Raw genomic sequence first — 20949 nt, forward strand, 5'->3', positions numbered from 1 at the left:
GGCACCGCCAGATAACGGTCACGAAAAGCCACTTTTCTGCTGCTCAGTGGGATCCAGAAAGCGGATCCTCGTCAGTTTGTGGCTCAGTTCTTTATATGTCATTTTGCGGACTGCCGGGTACGGTGGTTCCATGGGCAGAAGGGAACTTGTCTTGTAGCTCCTGAACACCTCAACTGGGCTTAGTGGGAAGGCGGGCCGTGTTTACGGTAGTTTCCAATGAAAAAGAGAAGCCGCCTGCGTGTTGTCGTTTGGCGGGGCAGGAGAGACTCTCTTCGTTCTTCAAGAGAAAAATGACACTCTCAGCCCCTAGGGTGGCAGAGATCGGTCTTGCCCTAAAATGGGTGCATGTCAGCTACGGAGGCGAGAGGCTGGGGCACAGAAGCCAGGCACGTGGAAAGATGCCATGGAAGAGCTTCGGAGAGCCTCGTGGTACAGAGGAGGTGGCCTGTGGCCTGTGAGGTGACCCACTCCCTTCGCACTGGGTCCCTGACTGTGCCAGCTGGGATTGAAGGGGTTACATCTGGACCCCTTCTCCATCCATGTGGGGGTGGTGGGGGTGGCAGCCAAGATATTTTGACCTTGCAAAGCCACCCACCTACAGAGTCCCTCCCACCCAGCCCTTGACTCATTTCCTGTTCTGCAAGAATTGATCTATTAATTCCCACAAAGCTAGCTTTATTTCCTATTTGCTAGTCCCTCCCCTGGGGGGGGGGAAGACAAATGAGGGTGAACAGGACTGAGATCGCTTCGTGGAAATACGAGAAAGGGGTTTCTCCACCTCCGCTTCAGCTTGATTTCTTCCATGCATCCAAAAGGAGCAGAATCGGAGCCTTTGAAACCTTATGTCTTAATCAATTTGTTTGTATCAGGAGCACTTACAGGATTTTGCTCTTCTTGCTGCAGCAGAATGACACAGTGGTTGCCCCCCCCAGTCCATTTTTACCTGCAAAATAGCAACGCTTCTCTCCCTCCCTGTCTCCCGGCCCCCTTTTCCGTCACATGCACAGAATGCCGAGGCCCGAATTGATCAAGCTTGCCAGTAACAATAAGCCTCCCCAACAAACCATGGTTCGTTCACCAGTCATAAGCCACGATTTAGAAGCCATGGTTTGTTGTGTGCTTATGAATTCTGGCTTGTTGTTGAAGTCCAGAATTGCAGGCCACAGAGCAGAACTGTGAAGAGTTCGCCCCAGACAATGCACATTCTCCAAGATACCTTTGGAGGGTTTTTGTTAGTTTGCAAATTATGCTTGCCCTCTAACGCAAGCATATCTGGAGCATCTTGAGCCTGAAGTTCCCAAACTTCACTCAGCCAAATGCAAATGTATTTCTCCTTCCCAGTGCATGTCAACCTTTCATTTGGTGCCTGCTTGATTTTTTTTTTTAACTGATTGCTGTGAACTTGGTTTTCTTAACATTCGTTTTTAGATCGTGTTCATTGCTTGTTTCATTGGCTTTATCAAGTAGCCTTCGCAGTTGTCAGTGAGGAACATTATACCTTCTGCTTGTCGAATATATCCATAACCTCTCCATTAAGAACTGCCAAGTTCTGCTTATCACAGGGTGCCATGAACCGTAGCAGCTGTTTGCGTATTGGTATGTATACTGCAAAAGTTTATGCCCAATAAGACTTGTGAGTTTTTACATGTAGGATTCTTCGCTGGTTTCTCTGCAGCAGACAATGGACTAGCATAGTTATCAAAATAAGTGTAACTGATGACTTTTTTTTTTTTTTAAAGTGACTTTTCAATCTCTGTTGCAAATGCCAGAATGACTTCTCTCTAACGGCACACACCGCATGGAGGTGAGTAACGCTGGTGAAGCGCGCAGGATTTCCTGCAGGATCAGAAAGAGCAAACACCGAAAGACCAAGGAAGAAAGTGGGCAATCTTCTCAGCGTCCTCCTCAAAAGCACACCTCATCCCACTGCAGCAGCAACATCCGGAACAAAAGGGGGCAAGCCTGGCCAGGTTTGGGAGCCAGGCAGCCAGCTGCAAACCAGCCCGCGGTCCTGGGTACCCCCTGTTCCATCTCCCTGATGAATAAAGCCTTGACTGGGTGGATTGCAACCCTCCTGCTTCTCACTTCCTGTCCGCAGGACTTTGCAGGTCCCAAAAACGTTCCTGCTGCCCGCCACCGCTCCAGTGGCATGAAGAGACTTTTGTGTCTTTTTTTTGGAAAAATAAGAAAAAGAGGGAAAGGAGAGGGGGGGGAGAGAGATTTTTTTGCCCTTTTTTTGGAAAAACGGTTTAAAAGAGCTTCTTTCAGCTAATAATGAAGTGAACAGTGTATTAAGAAGGAAAACATTCAGCATTAAGCCTTGGAGGGGAGAGACAGAACCCCTTTTCATTAAACAACCTGGCCACGAAACAACCACCATCACGTTGGGAGGCTGCGTCTCCTGGCTCCTGCCAAGACAAACTCAGCGCTGGAAGAACAAATGTCTTCCCTCCCCTGCCCCCAATCATCCTTCCATACCAGAAATTTAAAGGAGGAAAGGGGGGGGGGAATACTCAGGAAGGCCAAAGGTGCCAGCCAGCCAGCACCCTCTGGCTTCAAGCTGGTGCTGAGTCCCAGCCGGGCGTCGGGTGTGCGTGTGGAAGCGCCAAGAGAAAGCTGCCCCCGTGCCCTGCTTTACACCCCCACACCCCCCTTTGGAAGGGTCAGAGAAATCTCCATCTCTGGCACAGAACCAGTCAGACGATGGGGGAAAGGTTAGCGCCGTCGACGAGGCTGTTGGCTGGGGATTCTGGGCTATGTCGTCCAGAAACCCAAGCGTCCTCTTAAGGTCGGTGGAAAGATTGGAGGGTCCGTCTCGGGCGGAATGAACAGAACTTGTGTGTTTTGGGGCGGAGGGTGTGATGAGGGTTTCAAGTGGCTTTGGCTGTTAAAATAACTCAGATCTGAGCCGGCACATCTTTGGAGAAGTGTTGGGGGGGGGATAGAAGAGGGACTGGACTCGAGGCCTCCATTTTGTTTAGTTTTATTTTTGCCAGCTTACGTTTGGACACTCAAAAGGAGGAAGGAAAACAAAAAAAAAGACAGGGGGACGAGCTTGCACGGGCCACGGAGATAATCTGGATTCTGCAGGAGAGATGAGACAGGCTGCTTCCCTGATGGGTCTCTCGAAACAGGGAGCTGCTTTTGGCCAAGTTTCCTGGGACCAGCATCATCCTACCCACCCACCTCGTTGTTCTTCATGAACACCAAGGTGCAACAGAGGGTCGGCCGTTGGGGTGCTGCTTCTCACCCTTGTTTGGTCCTCAGAAAAAGGGGGCCACACACAGAGACACACACCTCTTTAAAGTGATGTTGCCGTTATTTGTCTTGCGGGCGAGCAGGGCTAAGTGCAGACCTTGTGACGACAGAAGAGAAGCGATCAGTCTGGGAGGCAGGATCGCCCAAAAGGAACACACACACACACCTTGTTTTATGGTATTCGAGGGAATTCCACTTATGGGCAGTGCAGGAAGACAAAAGCACCCTTAATGTAGATCGAGAAGCCCCTGGAGTTGGCTTCTATGGATACAGTTCAGCTGGCACAGCTATTTCTGTTTTTCTTAAGCCAGGAGCAGGAAGCAACCTCAGAGAAAGGAGGAGGCCAAAGAGTAACAATCTACATGTAGATCTAGAGGAGAGCCGGGGAGGAAAATACTTGGGGCATCCATCTGCCTGTTGCCTTTATCCCCACGGGCACAGATTTCTTATAAAATGCATTTTCTGCTTCCTTTTCTGTCCCTTGGTGAGAGAACATCACGAGGCTTACCAAAAGTTACATCTTGTCTGCTAGTGGCCTAGCGCTAAACTATTTCTTTGCTTTATCACTATACCGAGTCCTCCATGCAGAGCACGATATCATAGTCTCTTGAGACTGAAGGATGCCTATTCCATATTTGGAGCTTGCCCGTATCTTGAAGACACCCACTGTTTTAAAGTCCAGAATTTGGATTACTTCGGTCACAACATTAAATAGTTTTCTGGCAAAGGTTCCAGAACTTGTAAAAACTTCTGTTTTTCTTTTGTTTGTTTGTTTTATTTATCCCCAGGAATACAGGACATATTTCTGGGAATCTTATGTTCTGTAGACAGTGTTTTCTACCGTAAAAGGGCCATGTCTTCATGGAGCAAATTCTTGTTGTGTAATTTGGGCAGCTCCTGGTATTTCTTCAACTTGAACTATTTTACTTCCTTGGCCTGGGCGTGGTTCTTGAGCCTACAAAGCGCCAATATCTCATGTCTCAGAGAGTAATGACTCAATGCGCCCATAAAATCTCGAAATAAGACAGTGCCTCCTTTATAATTTCCATGCCTAGCAGCATGGTTTAAATGCCAAATGCGGATAATGGTGAGCCTTAAGCGGTGAGCCTTATTACCTGATTGCTCATTAGTTATTTAGCCCATCTCACAATATGCATAACGTCAATGGGCAACTTGTCACAACATCTTACTGAATGCTGACTTTTTTAAAAAGACTCTTTTACAGAAGCCCTTTCGAATCCTATGGATCAAGGTGCCATCTGGTGGTTGAATCTAACAATTTGCCTAATGTAACGAATCAGGTAGCCCTGGTGCCATTTAAGAAAAAGATCTTTTAATGGACAGGTAGGCGCAGGCTTGCCATCAGAGGGCATTGTAAAAAAAAGATTTAGTCCTATTAACCCACATTGGTCAGTAAGCTGAATTGTCCAAATTCACCCACCTTTTTTCAGGAAATGAGATGTTTTAATCTGCAGTGCTTACTAAGCTGCAGTGTTCAAATGGAGCACCAGAGGGTGCTCTCAAAAAAGCAATTAAGCCTTTTTAAAGCAGAGCTCCTAATAAGCAAACCACAGTGTGCTTGTGAAACTCCCTCCTGTGACAACCAGATGTCTTTCAGCCGTTAAGGAACTCCGCTTCTAATAACGGGCTAGCTATCTGCCATTGCTTCCTAGTCTGTTTCAGTCCAGAGAGAAAAGGGCCATTCAGACTAAGAAGGCTTCCCTGGGCCAAGTGGTGGCCGGGGCCAAGAAACTCCGAGAATGAGCCTCTTAGGGGTGGAAACGGATCCACCTGCCCGGCATCTCGGCAGCCCGGTGCCCTTACAACTTGGTAGGCTCCTGGGCACCAGGTGAGCCGTCACCACCTTCCCCGCCCTGGCCGTCGTCCCGGCCCTGCAGCATCTTGGGGGTGGGCAGGATGAGGGGCAGGGTGTTGGCCCCCCGCTCCGGCCAGCACATGTCCAGCACTGGGTAGAGCTTGCCCTGGAATTCGGCCTGGAAGGTGTAGAGGGGCACTAGCTCGTCGGGACTGTCGGCGTTGTAGAAGGTCAGCTCCCCCTTCTCGTAGTGCAGGAAGACCCCGATCCGCTGGGGGCGGGTGGTCAGCGGCAGGGCCACCCGGGGGCTGGCGAACGCCTCGTAGAGCTTGCCCTCCTTCAGGCCGATCAGCCAGACGCCCTGCTCGGGGCTCTTGGGCAGCTTCCCTTTGCGGCTGACGGTGGCCTTCATCACGCCCAGGCGCCAGCGGCTCTTGGCCCCCACGATGACCTCCCAGTAGTGCTTCCCCCACGAGAAGCCCTTGGAGGCGGCCACGCAGTTGCTGTCGTCGAAGCGCTCCGGGTTGCTCCCCCGGCGCTGGAAGAAGAGGCCGCAGTTCACCACCGTGTTGCCCTTGGAGAGCTCCAGCAGCGGGTGGGCGCTGGCCGGGTTGAGCTTCAGCATCTCGGGGGCTGCCAGGAGGAGGAGGAAGAGGAGGGGATCTGTGTGTCAGGCACGAGGAGTGGCCCTTCCAGCCTTCTTCCGGGAACATGCCCTTCCAGTGCCCGGCCTGGCATGGGGACCCGTCTCCACCCACCCACCGCCCCCCTGGCTCTGAGGATCCTGTTCCCAGGACCCAGGGAAAGAGAAAGGCCAGAGGTTCCGTGGGGCAGTGCCCCCTTAGCTGTCAAGGATTCCCTCCCCACCCCAAACCCTTTGGGTGGCTCCACACTCTCCCATCCCCACCCCTGCCCTCTGGGGCAACCCGTGCCTTCCCCAAAAACGTGGGCAAAGATTGCCGGTGTTTGGGCAGACCCAGCTGCTTGTCCCGGTCCCTTGGGGGAGTCTGCCCCCCCCAGCCAAGGGCCGCCGCCCCCCGGGTGTACCTGGGAGGACCTTGCGCAGGAGACGCTTCCACACCAGCATCTGGATGTCGTCCGGGTGGAAGTTGGGCTTGAACGAGACGGGGCTGAAGGCGCCTCCTTCGGCTGGGGGGTGGCTGGCGAAATCAGACCTGGGGAGGGGGAGGGAAAAAAACGTCAGGTCCCATCGTGGTTCTCCCGAGATGAAGACCGCTTGCATAAGGGGAGCATTGTTTACTGTGTGGCCCCGATCCACAGGGGGGGGGTTTAAAGGTTTAGAGCAGGCTTCAGAAGCCCTGCCTTTGAGCCACCGGGTCCTTAATAACCCAAGAACCCCACTCCCTCCCTTTACACTGGCACAAAGGAAATGTGAGCTTACTGGCTGCTCTCTCTCTCTCTCTCTCTCTCTCTCTCTCTCACACACACACACACACACACACACACACACACACACAACCCAGAGAAACTGGCTGGTGATTGCACATGGACGTGGCAGGGTGTGTCATTTTCACAGATTGTGATTCTGTTGTGCTTTTCTGAGGCTGTTGCGAGGGAGTCCACTGAGAAAGAAGTGTACAGTGGTGCCTCGCTAGACGATAACAATCCATTCCACTGAAATACCTGTTTAGCGAAATCGTCGTCTAGCGAAAACATTTCCACATTGGAATGCATTGAAACCTGTTTAATGCGTTCCAATGTTGTCTAGCGAAGATCGGCCATAGGAAAGCCGCTTTGCGAACTGCCAATCAGCTGTTTAAATCGCTGTTTTGTGAAGCTTAGGTCCCGAAAACACACATTTTGCAAGTGCGAAGGGAGCTGTCAAAATCGTTGGCTAGCGAAAATTGGTTTGCGAAGCAGGGACCAAACATTGTCCAGCGAAATTCTTCCATAGGAATCACTGTTTTGTGAATAGCTATAGTGGTCGCAAAAAGTCAATGTCTAGCGGAAAATACTGTCGTGCGGGGTAACTGTCTAGCAAGGCACCACTGTATTTCGCTGGGCAGATGGATGACAGGCCACTCTGTCCATCAGAGTCTTGGGGAGATTCAGAGGGAAACACGTCTGGCCGAATCCTGCTCCTCCTTGGCCTGTGGCTGGAGATCTTCTCAAGACTTCCGCACGGAAAGAGTCCCCACCCCATAAGGGTATCTCTCTCTCTCTTTCTCTACATACCTGGATGGAAGTGATCCATATTTCTGAAAAACAGAAGAAAGAAACTGGGGTTGATGGGGCTCCAGAAGGCAAGCAGACCCCCTATCCCTATGTGGAAGCCACGACTCTGACCTACCCTGATGAAGCCCAGCTGTCCCTCATTGTTGAGTGCCTCCAAGGAGTCCCCCAGCGCCTTCATCTTCTGGAGGGTGTCTGCCGTCTGGCTCAGCTGGGCCTCGATGGAAGCCACCAGGCGGGCCACCTCCCTCTCGATCTGCGCCAGGAAGCGGGCCTTCTCCTCGTCGATGTACCGGTGGAGCTGCTGGAACTCCTTCCGAACCACCCACTTGAAGACGTCGGACTCGTTCTGGCAACGGGCGGGAGAGGGGTGGTGTGCCATTGTGGTGAGCATCAGGCCTACGAAGGTCTAGCTCTGGGAAGGGGTGGCAGAAGAGGCTGCCTTCTGGGGGACAAACCCCCTTCAGCGCCCCCAGGAGGTGGCTGGAGAAGCCTGGCGGCCAGGTTGGCGCCAGGAGCATCTGTGACCCTCCGTCCTTGACAGCGAGACCCAACCTTTCTTAGAAAACCGCTGGCTCGGAGCCCACGATCCAAGAAGGCCAATATTGACAGAGCTTTGAAAGGGTGTGTGTGTGTGTGTGTGTGTTGTGGCTTTGCAAAGCGCCGATCACCTTGCAGGGACTTCTCTTGAGTTGTGCTTCCTAAGGCGTGTGTATCCTTCGGTCCCATCCCCCCCCCCAAACCCCTGCAGTGGCACCTCTTAGGTTTCGCCGTTAACCCCTGCGGATTCTGCCCGGCGCAAATGCTGGAGGGGAAAAGCCTCGGCGTCTTGCACCAAATGGAACTGGAGGTTATCCGACCGAAGGTTTCGCTTCCGGCTCTCTGGTGGGGTTTGGAAATGCAACCCAAAAAGTGCCAGCATGCATTTCCAAACCTGGGAAATTTCTGTCTGGTTTGCTTTGTTCTGCAGCCTTGAGGTCTCTCACTCAGGAAGGGAAGGGAAGCCGGGTCCCCTTTTTCTCCAGTCCTGAGTCTGACCCCCCCCACCCCATTGCCCAGCTTGGCCACCGTGCCCAAACTGGGTGAAGGATTGTGAAGGGGGGGTGGAGCAGAGAAGGCAGGCACGTCCCAGGCATCTCCAGGGACCGCCTGCCTCGACTCACCATGATGCGCGTCTGGTTGTTCACCAGCTTGCTAGCGTGCTCATCCAGGGCTCTCTTCTGGCGCTGCACCTCCGTCACCCAGGTGGATAGCTCCTCCTGAGGAAGGGGAAAGTGATTCCCTCCGTCAGGACCAAGTGTGGGCCCACCTCCACACACACACACACACACCCGATCCCATCCTGGCTGGAACAGCTCTCGAAACTGAAAAGCCTGCTGGGGCAAGGAGGAAAAGGAGCCACCCACCCTGCAGCAGAGAGATCTAGCAGGTCAGGACCTGGCGGAGAGCTTAGAAACGCCTGCCAGGTGGAGGGAGGAGGCAGAAAGGGAACCAGCAGGACTGATCATCCTCCAGGTCTGTTTTGTCTGCTCCGTCCAGGGATTGGAGGGGAAGGGGAGATGGGTCGGACCCTACGACCAGGGTGTGTGCAATTTCCAAATAACCGCAGGAACAACACACGTTTTTCCTTTCCCGGATTTGGCTGCACCGCCCTGTGAACAAGCAGGCGAGGCCGGTGTGTTTCTCTGGCTTTATCTCTCGTCCCAGCCAGCGCCAGGTACCCAGGCCGCAGGCGGGGTTTTGCCTCCTCTCACAAGTTCCTCTGGCTTTGCCCCCTCGCTGCCCTTGATGACGGAGACCTTATCACGTGCTTCCACCCCCAAGCACGCACGTACACAACACCCCCTGGAGGGGATACTCCGGGTTTGGCCCTCGCTTCCCCGGCTCTTAGCCGTGCTCCTCAGAAGGTCCCCCTTGGAGAAAAGCTGGCCTCGGGGACCCCAACGTGGCAACAACCCCCCAACCCAGCCCGAGAGGTGGGCTAGTTCTTCACAGCCCGAGGAGTTGGTCCTGGGCAGAAGGGGGTCATGGGGTGGGGGTGGGGGGGTTGCAGGAGGCAGGGAGGTTGCCCCCCCAAACCTCTACACACTCTCTTTGGGTGATCAAGCCAGTGGGCCTGCCCACCCAGCGCCATTCAACAGGTGCAGAAGAACGGCCGGGGACTCCAGTGGCCAAACTCCAGCTCGTGGTGATTGGGCTTGACCGGTCCCATTGCCGTCCGGTCCTATTTTGGGGAGCTTCCTGGGAAGCACCTGCTTAAACCCCTTGATTTGCTGGGCTTTGGCTGCAGGGTTTGCCCCAGAGGGAGACCTGGTTCCCCCCCCCCCGCCTGCTCCCCAGGTCCAGAAGTGGGCCAGTCGCCTACCTTCTGTTTCCCTCTGCCCGGGAGGACCCCCGCGCACCCGCCCAGCCCCGCCGCCTGGAGAGCCGCTCGCCCACCCCACCTGCCTTCATCCGGCTGTAGACGGTGGAGACCGGGGTGACCTTGTGGTGCTGGTGAGAGCCGATGGAGCCGCACAGCCCGCAGATCACCGCCCGGTCCTGCTCGCAGAAGAGGCTGAGGGGGTTGCGGTGGTCGGGGCAGGACTCCTCGCCGGGGTCGTCGCCCCCCGCCGTCTGCAGGGCCTCCACGATGCGGGCCAAGGTGACGTTGGGTGGCGAGCTGCCGCTGTCCACCGTCTTGCGGCAGACGGGGCAAAGGAAAGGCTGCTCCGGGTCGCCCGAGAGCGAGAGGACGCAGGTCTTGCAGTAGGAGTGGCCGCACCGCAGCATCAGGGGCTCCCGGAAGACCTCCAGGCAGATGGGGCAAAGCAGCTGGTCCTCCAGCTGGTCCAGGCTCATCTTCCGGGCCATATCCCTTCGGAGGCCCGGAGGGGAGAAGGGCCCTCAGCAGGTCGGGTGAAAAGGTCCCTCGTGTTCCTCCAAATGATGAACAGGCCTCCTGCGATTTTGGGGCGAGGTGAGAAAAAGGGGGGTCCCTCAGCAAGTGCAGAGCGAGACATTCACGAAGTGAGGACCGGTGGGGGTGGAATGGACGGCTTTTGGGACATGGAGGGGATTATGAGTTGCTTTAGGCTGTGGCAGGGAAAAAAAAAACACATAAGGTGGCTTTTGTGACCTCTTAAGGACTTATCACGTTTCACGTGGTGTCGGCTTTTGTGAAGGCCGTCACTTGTGAAATACGGACACCAAATGGAACTTGTTGGCCGTAAAGGTGACCCGGGGGGAGGGGGATGTTTGTGGCAGCTCCCAAGCTCCTTGGTCCGGGAAGGAGAGAAAGGAAAACACAGCATCTGGGGGGGGGGGGCTGCTGTTGCACCCCCTGCCGGGCTTGGGGCAGAGCCCCCCCCCCGGCTCCCTCAAAGGCCCTCTTCATGGGCCCCAAACAGCAACCGGGCAGGGGAACCACGGAGAACCTTGACAGCCCACCCTGCTTGTTTGAAATCCTGTTCCCATCTCGCTGCCCAACCTTGGGAGCAAAGTTGTGGGGGACACCCTGAAGCAGGCCAACCACTCAGAGCCCTGTGTCACCTGGAAGCCAAGCCCATTTGAGACCTACAAAGCCGCACTCCTTCCAATGCACGGCAAAGCCTTAGTTTTAGAAACCTGTTCCTCACCGAGCTGGTCAGAGGCTTCAACCGGCTGAAGGGGTTGAACGCAGCTGCCACCAGCCAACTTGTTTTGGTGGTCCTCCTTATAAGCGGTGTGGGTGCCATTCCACCCCCCCAAAAAAGGGCTGCCCCTTCTTACCTTCCCCCCAGATTTCTCAGACGTCCTCCTCTGTCTGCTGCCACAAGGGCTCCCAGAAAACAGGTGCTCCTCCGTAAGGCTGTGAAGTCGGCCGTCCGACACCAATCGCTTCTCCTTGCCCACGGGTGGAAGGAGCCGTGGCAGGAGTCGCTCTGGGCCAAAGAGAGGGTCTGAGGTTGGTGTCCGGAAAGGTTTTCCCCTCTGCGTGCCCTCCCCCTAAAGAACCAGCCAGTCCCACGGGATCAGCCACCCACCTCCCTCCCCTGCGAATCCTTGGAACCACCCCCAGGCGTGCTGCTGATTAGCGCAGGGATCTCGCCATGCGGGAGCATTTTTTTTAATCACAAGCGCTCTCCCTGCCAAAATTGCTCTTTCAATCAACAACTCACACCGTGCCAAGACAGGGCCGATGGGGCAGAGGCCCGAGAGGCTGGTGTGTGTGTGTGTGGGGGGGGGGGGATGTGGATGTGGATGTGGATGTGGAACTGGTGCCACTTCTGGATTATGGAACACCCACCACTACCATCGGTCCCTGTGTCTTGCCAGCCAAGGCAGGCTGCTTTTCTTTAAATTATGTGTTTTAAACTGTAACAACATTGTGTTAGCTCCACCAACATTTTCTAGGCAAGACTCTCCTCAACAATCTACTCCCCCTGAGCATGTGCAAAGTGCCTGCTCGTGCCAGCTTGTGAACTGAGATCTTCCCAGGCCCTGGAAATGATATAGGAAAGACACCTTGACCTTTGGTACCTCGCCCAACCGAAGGTCCATAGCAGCCCTCTCATGAAGAGGTCATAGGGGTTAGAGACATGGCCACCACGTTCTTGTGGCCCCGTGGCAATTAGCTCCACAACAAGGGCCACATAGAACGCCAGGCAAAGTCCCTTAGAAATGAAGAGGAGCTTAGATAAGTGCCGCCAGAGACGGGACACGTTCAACCGAGCGAGCATGGCCCACTCTTGAGGGGGGACTAGGGGAAGGCTAGTTGGGGGGGGTCCACACAGCAGTCAAGGATGTGACACCCCAGGTGAGAAGCACCTGGATTCCATCATTCAAAATAGGAGTCCCCCCCCCCCGAGTTAGGTTGAAATATTTATTTAAAAACGACACACACACACAAAGGTGTTGACAAAGGATACCAAGGGGAGGAAAACTGGGGAGGGGCACCTAAGATTTGGATACACTCATGTTGAACAGTTCAGACTGGGAGTTCCAGCCGTCCTTCTTCACAGCCCCTCTGACCCTCCCCCCCCGGCTGTCGCCAACTTCCAGGGAGAAAAGTCACCTAATTGTCGTGCGCGCCCCTGCTTTGTCCCCCCCCCCCGAGCCTTCAGCGTAGGGGGAAACATGCATCTCAGGTCCCCGTGTGTCCCCCCCCCCAGTTCCCACAACGAGGTGCCCTCAAGGAAGAGAATCCACTGAAGGGATCCGGGGATACTGGAAAGTGGGGAGGGGGTACGTAATGATGCCAGCAAGAAAAGGCCGGCGCGGCCCTCCCCAAGCCCAGGTCCTCCCCCCCCCACGAGTCCAGGTTTCCCCATCCAGTTGCTCAGTTGTCCCACAACCGCATCTGTCAAGAGGACACCCCCCCCGGGGGTAAGGAAATCCAGAGGGGCTCTAAAGGGAGAAACCCCACATTTTGGAAAAGGCTCAGTTGGAACAGGAACCCCTCGTAGGAATCGAAACCAATGTGGAAACAGCGGGAACGTTATGGGAGGAATGGGAACTTCAGCAGCGGCATGACACGGTGCTTTTTTTTTTTTTGGATCTGCTTAGTATGGAACTTAGCTATAATGTAAACAGAACTTGCACAGAATTAACAAATTCCAGTTGCCTGGAATTACGTATTATAACAACAAAGACTCTTGCATCAAGACACCCAAGCAATTGCTTGTTGCTGGATGTCCGATTTCATTCTGGGATTAACCCTTTACTGGGAATCACGTCAGCTATGATGAATCATAGATTTTGTTCTCCTTGTCTGAATCTTGGGGGGAGTCAGTTACACTTACCAGGTTCTGACAAGATAGAAATTATAAAGAAGTATAAAAGGGGGCGGGGAAGGAATTGAATGAAATTTCATGTTAGAAAGAAAAACATCAGTCAAAGTGCATATCCTACCAAATTTTTTATTTTTAAAATATGCTGCAACAGCTTGAAATTTAAACAAAAAATGCCAAAAAAGTTTGGATAAATTTTTTTTTGCACGAATGGAGAAGAAATTAAAGTTCATAAATAGTGGTTTTAAAGAATGGTCAACGCATAAAGGGAGGATTGCATATAATACAACTGATAAACTATTACGAAGCCTTCCAAATAACTCAAAACTACACCCTTATACTATTGAGACGTTAAGAATATGGTACAGGTATGTGAGAATTCCCCCCCCCTTCCACCCTCTCGTTGGATTATCCAAAATTTATATCTCAAGTTAAATATGAACAGTTTGAACACTGGAAAGAAATTGGATTTTTTTTAAGAGGCACACACAGGGTTCCAGCCGCCACCAGAGGCAACGGGCAGCCCCGATCCAGCCACGCCGCTTAAGAGGGCACGTCGCCCACCAGCCAGATCCATCCCTCAGGAAGCAACCCCTACCTTCTGTCTTCCATATCCCGCCTGCAGGAACCAGGTTCTCCAGCCCCCCCCCCCAGACTCCCACGGGGGACGTCCAGAACAAAGGACCGCTGCAGCTTATCAAAGGCAACCGCTCTTGCGAGGATGAAGGGTTCCCGTCTTTGCTTTGTCAGCGACCGTTCAGGATGTAGACCAACTACATCCATGTCTTCTTCTTGGCCCCTTTTTCTTTCCCCATGGGGCCCCTCCATGTCTTCTCCAGGTTAATGCAGAGCCCCCCCCCCACAACAGAGGGGTCTCTGTTTAGCTGCTCTTTTCCTCTCTTTCTCTGGTTTTCCCTCTTCTTCCTCCAGAAAGGAAGGGGTAGAATGGAGCCCTGTTCTCCTCCTCCCCCCCAATCCCACGGCTCCACTCCACCCCAAGAACCCCCTTCGTACACAACCGGGGAGGAGGGGGGAAGGCGACCCCGAACTCTCTCTTCCTCACCCACCCCCTAAATCCCAGAATATCCACTTAGGCTCAATTTGGCTGCAAAGGTAGCTTCTTTTTTTTAACTTTCAATCAGTCTGGATGTTGCCAAGCACCGGACTGGATCCGGCCCAGGGAAAAAGGCAAGGGGCAGCTTGGGATGGGGGGGAGTGTCCTGGGAGGCATCACAGCTGGCCGTGTGCTTCTTTGGAGGGGCTGTGCTGCCCGGCAGACTCTGTAAGACAAGTGGAACAAATGGGGGGGGGGGTATCAGCTCTCTAACAGCATTTGCAGGAGAGGCAAACATCTCTGTCTGCTTCACGGAGGGGACGTCCCACCTTCTTTCACCCCTGCGCCACCCACACCCCCCAGCAGTGGAGGCTGCCTCGGAGAAGGGATGAGTGGGGAGGGGCTCTGTGGAAAGGGGGGAGGGAGGCAGGGACCGGGGCGGCTGAGCCCCCCCCCCAAAAAAATATCTAGGTACCTCCTCTTCCCGAGAGACGAGGGCTCCTACGCAGGGCCTGCCCGGAAGCCGCCTTCCTCTGGCGACACTTTCTCTGAAACAAGAAAGGAACGAGGAAGGTGGGAGGGAGCCTTAGCGCACCCCCCCCCCCGCAGACGTGTGCCCCCCCCCCCCGGCTGAGCAACAGGGCCCTAAAACCTCTAGAGCTTTCTTGAGGGCACCTTTTGTCAAACCCACAAGTTCGTCTCCCGCCATGGGCCTCTCTTCCTTTCCTTCCTCATGGGGGGGTCATATGAGAAAGCCCCTCTTTCCTCCCCCCACAAGAAGAAAAAAGCCTTTTGGCTTCCTTGCAATAGTTAGTCAAGATGCAAAGGTGGGGTTTGGTTCTCATCCTGATTCCAGGTACCGGAGAGAAATCCGCCGATGTCAAGACGGAAAAAACACACACACACACACACCCTCCCTGAGTCTCCTCAACGGGGCCTCCCTTGATCCCCCCTGTTTGGAAAGGCAGGCTGGATCCTGTCTCTCCCCCCCCCCCCCAAGACCAAAGCCCAGCCCCGTGGCCTCCCCTCCAGCTCACCTCATGCTTCTCGAGGGTGGGGGACGGCAGGAGGATGTTGCACCCGTTGCAGGCGGCCAGCTGGTCGTAGGCGGGGTCCTCCCTGTGGCCGGACTCCTCCAGGACTTGGGGGTCAAGGGCGGTGAATGCCAGCCGGCTGTGGACCCTCTTCCCCTTGGGGGGCTTCAGGGAGGGCTTCCCGAGGAGAGAAGGCGCCCCCCTCCCCTGGCTCCTGGGGCGGACGGCCTTCTCCTCTGCCTTAGAGTCCTGCTCAGTAGGGGATCCTGGGCTAAGCAGCCCCAGGAGCTGGGGGAGTGGGGCGCACTCGTTCTGTGGAGGAGAAAGTGGGGGAAGCAGGGTGGAAGGTTAAGACGGCTGGGAGGGAGGGAGAAGACATCCCCCCTCCCCAACCAAGAAAAACAGATTGGCTACCCCACTCCGCTCCCTCTCCAGTGGGGTGCGAGACAAGTCGCACCATCCATCCCTTCCCCAGAGGTGCTGCCCCCAAACAGAGCAAGAAAGAACCATCTTCAGGGGGGAAGGGGGGGGGTATGGGGCCGCAGGTAGGATCCTTACCAGGTGTTGGAGGTACTGCTCATCTGAAAACTGGCCCTTGCACAGCTCGCAGATGTTGTCTTTGGGCTCTGCGGAAAGAGAGGGAGAGGCACCTGGAAGGTGCGGGGGGGGGGGCAGCACTGTCAGGAATCCAGACAGACCCCCCAACCCTGGCAACTGTCCCTCCCCCCCAGGGCCAGGAGAGGGAGAAGCAGCTCGCCAGCCACACTGCCCCTCTTTTCTATCCATTCTCTGGTGCAGGGCATATACTGGGGCCTGGAGACAGGACTGGCAATGCTAGCATTTGGAATGCCCTCGCTTAACATCCCAGAGGAAGCGGAAACAGGCCAGCTTTCTTGGAAGGCCAGCCTGGAGCAGGTAAGGGGCACAGCAGCCCTCCCATCCTTGAATAGAGTCACCCTGCCCGACTCCTTTGCACCCCATCTGCCGGACGTTCTTTTCCGGGCTGCGCCTTTTGGAGCTTGAAATCAGGACCCACAGCCTCTGCTCCCAAAGTGAACCTCCTGGCCCTACCTCCATTTGCCCCACGCCAGCGGGTGACCCACAGCTGTTAAGGTCAAGTGCATGTCATTCCAACAACGTCCTTAGAATTAACACCCATTACTAGTCAAGTCCGTGGTTGTTTGCCACAGCTGTCATTTATCCCTGAAAGGGTTAGTACTTCAGTGGGAGACCAGATAACCATACCAATCTAACCAATGAGTATCAAAACATAAATTGTGCAAAGGCTCCATCGCTCCTCAGAGATTGAGAATAAAGCATTGTTTTGCTCACGGTGAAGAAAAATACTCTCTGGACATCCCAATCATATACAGTATAAATCTATGTAGGGAAAACCATGTTCCCTCTGTGGTCAATAAAAGGGAAATGCCAGAATTGCAGAAAATGTTGTCAACTTTGTTTTGTAAACAAAAATACTCGTTTTTCCACTAAAGAGGAATGGAGTGTCTCTCTCTCTCTCAGGCTTTGCCATGTCCTCTGCTCGCTTTCTGGAGCCAATAGCGCTCATACAGGTCTCTCCACACACCTGGCGAAACGAGCCGCCTGTCCTGAAGTATCCTCTGACTGGTAAGCCGGATCTTGGTGGCCCAGCTTCCACTTTATGATCACATCTCAGGTTTCCAGAGCCACATTTATTATTAGCCCTCCCCTCCAAAATCCTGTTCGCACTGTGTTCATAACGCAATTTCAAATGTCGGCCACCAGGAAGGAAGGAAAAAAAACGCCGCCCCCAGACTCAGGACTCACCACCAGTGGCCTTCGGCCCGTGGCTGGCGTGGAAGGTGGCGTTGTGCTCCTCCAGGGTTCGGTACATGACGTACTTGCCACAGTCCCAGCAGGAGGTGGTCCGGCTGCCACAGGCCTCCAGGTGGGGCTGCAGCCTCTGGAAGGGCAACTCCAGGTCACAGAAACGGCACTGGACCGGGCGCTCGGGGCACTCCTCTGCCTGCAGGGGTGTGCGTGGGGGGGGGGAAACAGAGGGTGGGGAGAGAAAGGTCCACGTGAAGGAGCCAGGCAGGCCCTGGGCCACCTTGCCTTGCCACGGAAGGAAGGAGCCTCAGTTCCCTCCACGTGGCAGGATCAAGGGCAAGACCTTCCGGCCTCGAGGGTCAAAGAGGGGAAGAGTGGGAGAGGGCGCCTGGGCCCCAAGAAGCAGGCAGCTCACAACTACGCGGGTCCTGCCCGTGGGAAGCGCCATGGTCAAGCTCCTCCACCACCTCCTGCACACACGGGGCCAACTGGGCCTCCATACACCTCCGCTGGGAGAGCCCACATGGGCACAAGGTCTTTCCTGAGCATGTGCGGAGGGCGCATGAGGGTGCCCCCCCAGGAGGTGCAGAACGAGGCAGATCGGGGCCAAAGGAAACAGGTTTTCCAGCGTCTATTTCTGCCACCGCCCGAGCATGCCCAGAAGGGCACCCCCGAGTGCGCTCCTTCCATACCTCGTGGTGCTGGAGCAGGTACTGTTGCATCGCCTGGTGGCAGAGTCGGCACCTGACCTAGAAAGAGGGTGGCAGAGCGAGGAAGGGAGCCGTCAGCCAGTCACCCCACAGGAAAAGTGGATGGAGGGGGGGGAGAGAAGAAGAGAGAGCTGGTGGCTCTCCCAGGCTGCTAGACTGGGGCAGATGCGATCCTGGGGCAAGCCAGTCCTTCCTCTCCTCTCCCCCCCCAACAGCTGGCTTAGCCACTACAGCTGGCAATGAGTGGTTTGTGTGCGTGTGTGAGAGACACACAGATCCCCCCACCTGCCCCTTACCTGCTGGTGGGCTTCCCCGTGGTGCGCCTTCATGTCCTTCAGCGCCACCGGCTCCTCGCACTCGGGACAGATGGCCAGGAAGCGCTGGCAGTGAGCCTCGTGAAGGGAGAAGTTGGCAGCCGCCACGTCCCGCTTGCTGGGTGATGGGGAGAAAAACGGTTCCCTCTGTGGTGAGGCCGGGGCCCTCAACTTTGGGCCCCACAGGCAGCTTCGGAAAGCCACAGAACTCCGCCGCAGCCTTCAGCTTGAGCCAGGAGGGCACGAAAGGGTGGCAACACTTCTGGGGGGGGTGGAGGGGGCCTCGCCCGAATCATATCCCTGGAAGATGCCCCAAGGGGCTCTTTGCTGGCGGGGGGAGGGGAGGGGAAGGTGTTTTTCACACGTTCTTCAGACCCGGGTCAACATAAAAGTTCCACCAGCTTTCCAAGCTATGCGGGCTGGGGCTCATGGGATTTGTAGTTCAAGCCCTCTGCCGGGCACCAGCTGGGCTGTATCCCGCCCCTGCCTGTGTAGAGGGAAGGAAGCTCCCTCCCCCGTGCGGGGGGGGGCGCTGGGGGCCAAGGAAGACCCCGGCGCTCCCCCGACGGCGCTCCCCTCCCCTGCCACGGCGTGCGCTCAGCTGGGGAGACGGGCAGCCCCACCAGCCAGGAACCGCACCTTCCCCCCCCCCCTCCTCTGGCATCCACCATGCTCCGCTTTGCCCTACCAGTTCCCGCAGACCCGCAGGGCCGCCGAATCCGCCGCCGCCGCCTCCATCTCCAGCTTCAGTGGCGCTCCGTCTTCCACTTTCATTTCTGCAACCCGGCTGCAGGGGAGGGGAGGGGAGGGGAAAACGAAACTTAGACGAGGCCAAGGGCTGAGGCAGCCCGAGGCGTGGATGATGGCCGAAGGCAGCGGGCTGCCTGAGCCGAGAAAGCCCAAGGCCAGCGCCTGCCCTCCCTTCTTTCCCGGCGATCCTCCCCAACTCCCCACGGGAGACCCGACGGGGCAGCGCTTCCAGCGCCCCGGAGGGCCGACGGGGCTCCGGGTGGCCGCCAGAGGGCAGCAGAGGACCGCCTTGGCGCCGCGTCCCGGTGGCAGAAGAGCGCCCGCTCCGCCGCAGGTCGCCGGGGCAGACCCAGCCAGGGGCCCTGGAGGTAGCCCAGCCGGACACGGAGCCACCCGACTGGCACGGGCTCCCCCCCCCCGACCTCTGTGCCCACCGTAGCGGCCTCCGGGCTTCTTGGGGGGAGATGCTGCCCTCGGCTGATGCTGTGCACCCCCCCAAGCGACACCCTTCGTGCTCTGAAGTTCCAAGGGCCGGTGGGGGGGGGGGACGGGATCCTCGCCCCCAGATCTCCCTCCTGAGTCTCCGAGGGACCTTCCGGAGAGATGGGCCCTGGAGCCGTCTGGCCCGGGTTCCCGATCGGGGCGGCAGGAATTCCGTTCTGAAACGGTCCGAGGGAATCGGGTTGCAGAAAGGTGGGCGGGGCTCGAGGGAAAGGGGGCGGGGTTCCATAAACGGAGGCGGGGCTCGCTTGCACCCTCGGGGAATTAAGGATTCCCCAGGGAAGGGCCATTTATATCAATAGGGGCGACCAGGAAGATAAGCGGGGGGGGGGAGATGCCAAGCCCCCCCCCCAAGCGAGGTTTCTGTAGCTGTAAGTATGGCTCAGGAAGGGATAACTCTGCTCTCCCCGCCCCGCCCCCCCCAGTTTGGTCCAAGATGTTGGGGGGGCGGATCTGGGACCGCGGCAGGGGAGCACCGGGGAGCCCTACCTCGTCCGGGGCCACGCGTGCGGTCTGCTCTCCCTACGCTCCGGGAGCCGTTGCTCTCCGGCCCATCGCCCCCACCCCACCCCCGCCCTGGGTCACGTAACAACGGATCCTGGGAGGCCGGCCAATCGGGCGCGTCAGAAGCCGGTGGATCAGGCCCTCAGCACCGGCCAGGCAGGAGGGGTGGCCAGGACAAGGGTCTGATGAAGAGGGGGGGGGGGTCAGGAAACCCAGCCCCGCCCCCCCGCCTGTGGTCCAACCTCGCCCCCTTTCAGCCATCCTGGCATCACATCATCCTTGGGGAAATTCAGTTCAGGGTCGACCCCGAGGGAGCGGTGTTTTAACTCCAGGAAAAGCTCCGATTTGTTTTTTAGTGCTCTCTAAAGAGATGGTCTGTTTTGTCATTTGTCATTTAGAGAAGTTTAAAGAGTTGATAAGCCACTTCTCTGTCTAAAAACATTCCCCAAACGGTTTACCACCAGCACCACACTGCTGAAATCCTACGCATAAGAATAAAACAATGGAAGAAAGAGAAACGGTTTATTTATTTATTTATTTATTTATTTATTTATTTATGTATGTATGTATGTATGTATTTATTTATTTATTTATTTATTTATTTATTTATTCATTCCTTCCTTCCTTCCTTCCTTCATTTATTCATTTATTTATACATACTTCACCATTCTCCTTGAAAAGGAGCAAGGGCGGCTTACAACTTTGAAAAAAATAGTATTTAAAGCTAAGAACAATTTTACAAGGGTGGTTTACATCACATGAAATGTATGTAATTTACATTACATAAAATGAATATTGAAAACTAAGAATGAGGAGTATGAAGAGGCAGCTTCCCTCATTAAAAGACAATATTTAAAGCGGAAAAACAAGAAGCATGCAAATATTTTTAAAAGGGGGGGAAACCCCACAAATGCCACTCTGAGAAATGGAAAAAACAACAATGGAAAACACAAGTAGTAATCAAAATCCAGTCAAAGCAGTAATTCAGAAGACTCCATCTCAGGTAGCAGGTTTACTGAGGGAACGCTTGCCTGAAGAGAAACGTCTTTTAGCTGCTTGCAGAAGGACAGCAAAGATGGGGCTGGTCTGGACTCCAGTGGCAGGAAGTTCCAAAGTCTGGAAGTCATTTGGGGCTTTATAAATTTAAAAGAAAAACTTGGCAGCTGGATCCGGGCCCTCTGGCCTGGCAGGATGCCAAGAACCCGGGTGGTGTCCCTCGCCATGGGTCCCTTATCGGTGCCCGCATCTCCGGCTGT

General features: G+C 55.4%; 2 protein-coding genes across 5 annotated transcripts; both read right to left on the reverse strand.

Moving 5' to 3' along the window:
• Positions 1–2967: 2967 nt before the first annotated feature.
• On the reverse strand, positions 2968–11346 carry TRIM50 (tripartite motif containing 50). The gene is made up of 7 exons (XM_020801647.3): positions 11018–11346; positions 9716–10208; positions 8431–8526; positions 7386–7616; positions 7271–7293; positions 6122–6249; positions 2968–5707 (listed from the first exon to the last, which is right to left on the reverse strand). Exons 2-7 carry the CDS (start codon positions 10118–10120, stop codon positions 5079–5081), a joined length of 1512 nt encoding a protein of 503 aa, XP_020657306.3. The 5' UTR covers positions 10121–10208; positions 11018–11346; the 3' UTR covers positions 2968–5078.
• A 1780-nt stretch (positions 11347–13126) lies between these two features.
• Positions 13127–19697, reverse strand: XAF1 (XIAP associated factor 1). 4 transcript variants are annotated; one of them, XM_078379528.1, is made up of 9 exons: positions 19679–19697; positions 18627–18725; positions 17921–18056; positions 17607–17663; positions 16912–17110; positions 15664–15755; positions 15109–15417; positions 14547–14619; positions 13127–14297 (listed from the first exon to the last, which is right to left on the reverse strand). In XM_078379528.1, exons 2-9 carry the CDS (start codon positions 18710–18712, stop codon positions 14248–14250), a joined length of 1002 nt encoding a protein of 333 aa, XP_078235654.1. In that variant the 5' UTR covers positions 18713–18725; positions 19679–19697; the 3' UTR covers positions 13127–14247. The 4 variants fall into 4 exon arrangements, with proteins under 4 accessions (XP_078235654.1, XP_078235653.1, XP_078235652.1 ...); XM_078379527.1 differs by lacking the exon at positions 19679–19697 and adding an exon at positions 19123–19494 and having other exon boundaries at positions 15664–15731; positions 17921–18052; XM_078379526.1 differs by lacking the exon at positions 19679–19697 and adding an exon at positions 19123–19494 and having other exon boundaries at positions 17921–18052.
• Positions 19698–20949: the final 1252 nt, after the last annotated feature.

The sequence above is a fragment of the Pogona vitticeps genome, chromosome 7 (genome assembly GCF_051106095.1).
Source record: "Pogona vitticeps strain Pit_001003342236 chromosome 7, PviZW2.1, whole genome shotgun sequence".
In the NCBI taxonomy this organism is placed as follows: domain Eukaryota; kingdom Metazoa; phylum Chordata; class Lepidosauria; order Squamata; family Agamidae; genus Pogona; species Pogona vitticeps.

Excerpts from the sequence above, each read along its gene's own strand:
- XAF1 (XM_078379526.1), bottom strand. The coding sequence starts at position 19,479 with ATGGCCCTTCCCTGGGGAATCCTTAATTCCCCGAGGGTGCAAGCGAGC. Across the intron at positions 18,726-19,122 it reads GAAGCCCGGAGGCCGCTACG|CCGGGTTGCAGAAATGAAAG; the intron begins GTGGGCACAGAG and ends CCTCCCCTGCAG. Across the intron at positions 14,620-15,108 it reads CCACCCTCGAGAAGCATGAG|AGAAAGTGTCGCCAGAGGAA; the intron begins GTGAGCTGGAGG and ends TTCTTGTTTCAG.
- TRIM50 (XM_020801647.3), bottom strand. The coding sequence starts at position 10,120 with ATGGCCCGGAAGATGAGCCTGGACCAGCTGGAGGACCAGCTGCTTTGC. Across the intron at positions 7,294-7,385 it reads GACAGCTGGGCTTCATCAGG|AAATATGGATCACTTCCATC; the intron begins GTAGGTCAGAGT and ends TCTGTTTTTCAG. Across the intron at positions 6,250-7,270 it reads TATGGATCACTTCCATCCAG|GTCTGATTTCGCCAGCCACC; the intron begins GTATGTAGAGAA and ends CCCCCTCCCCAG.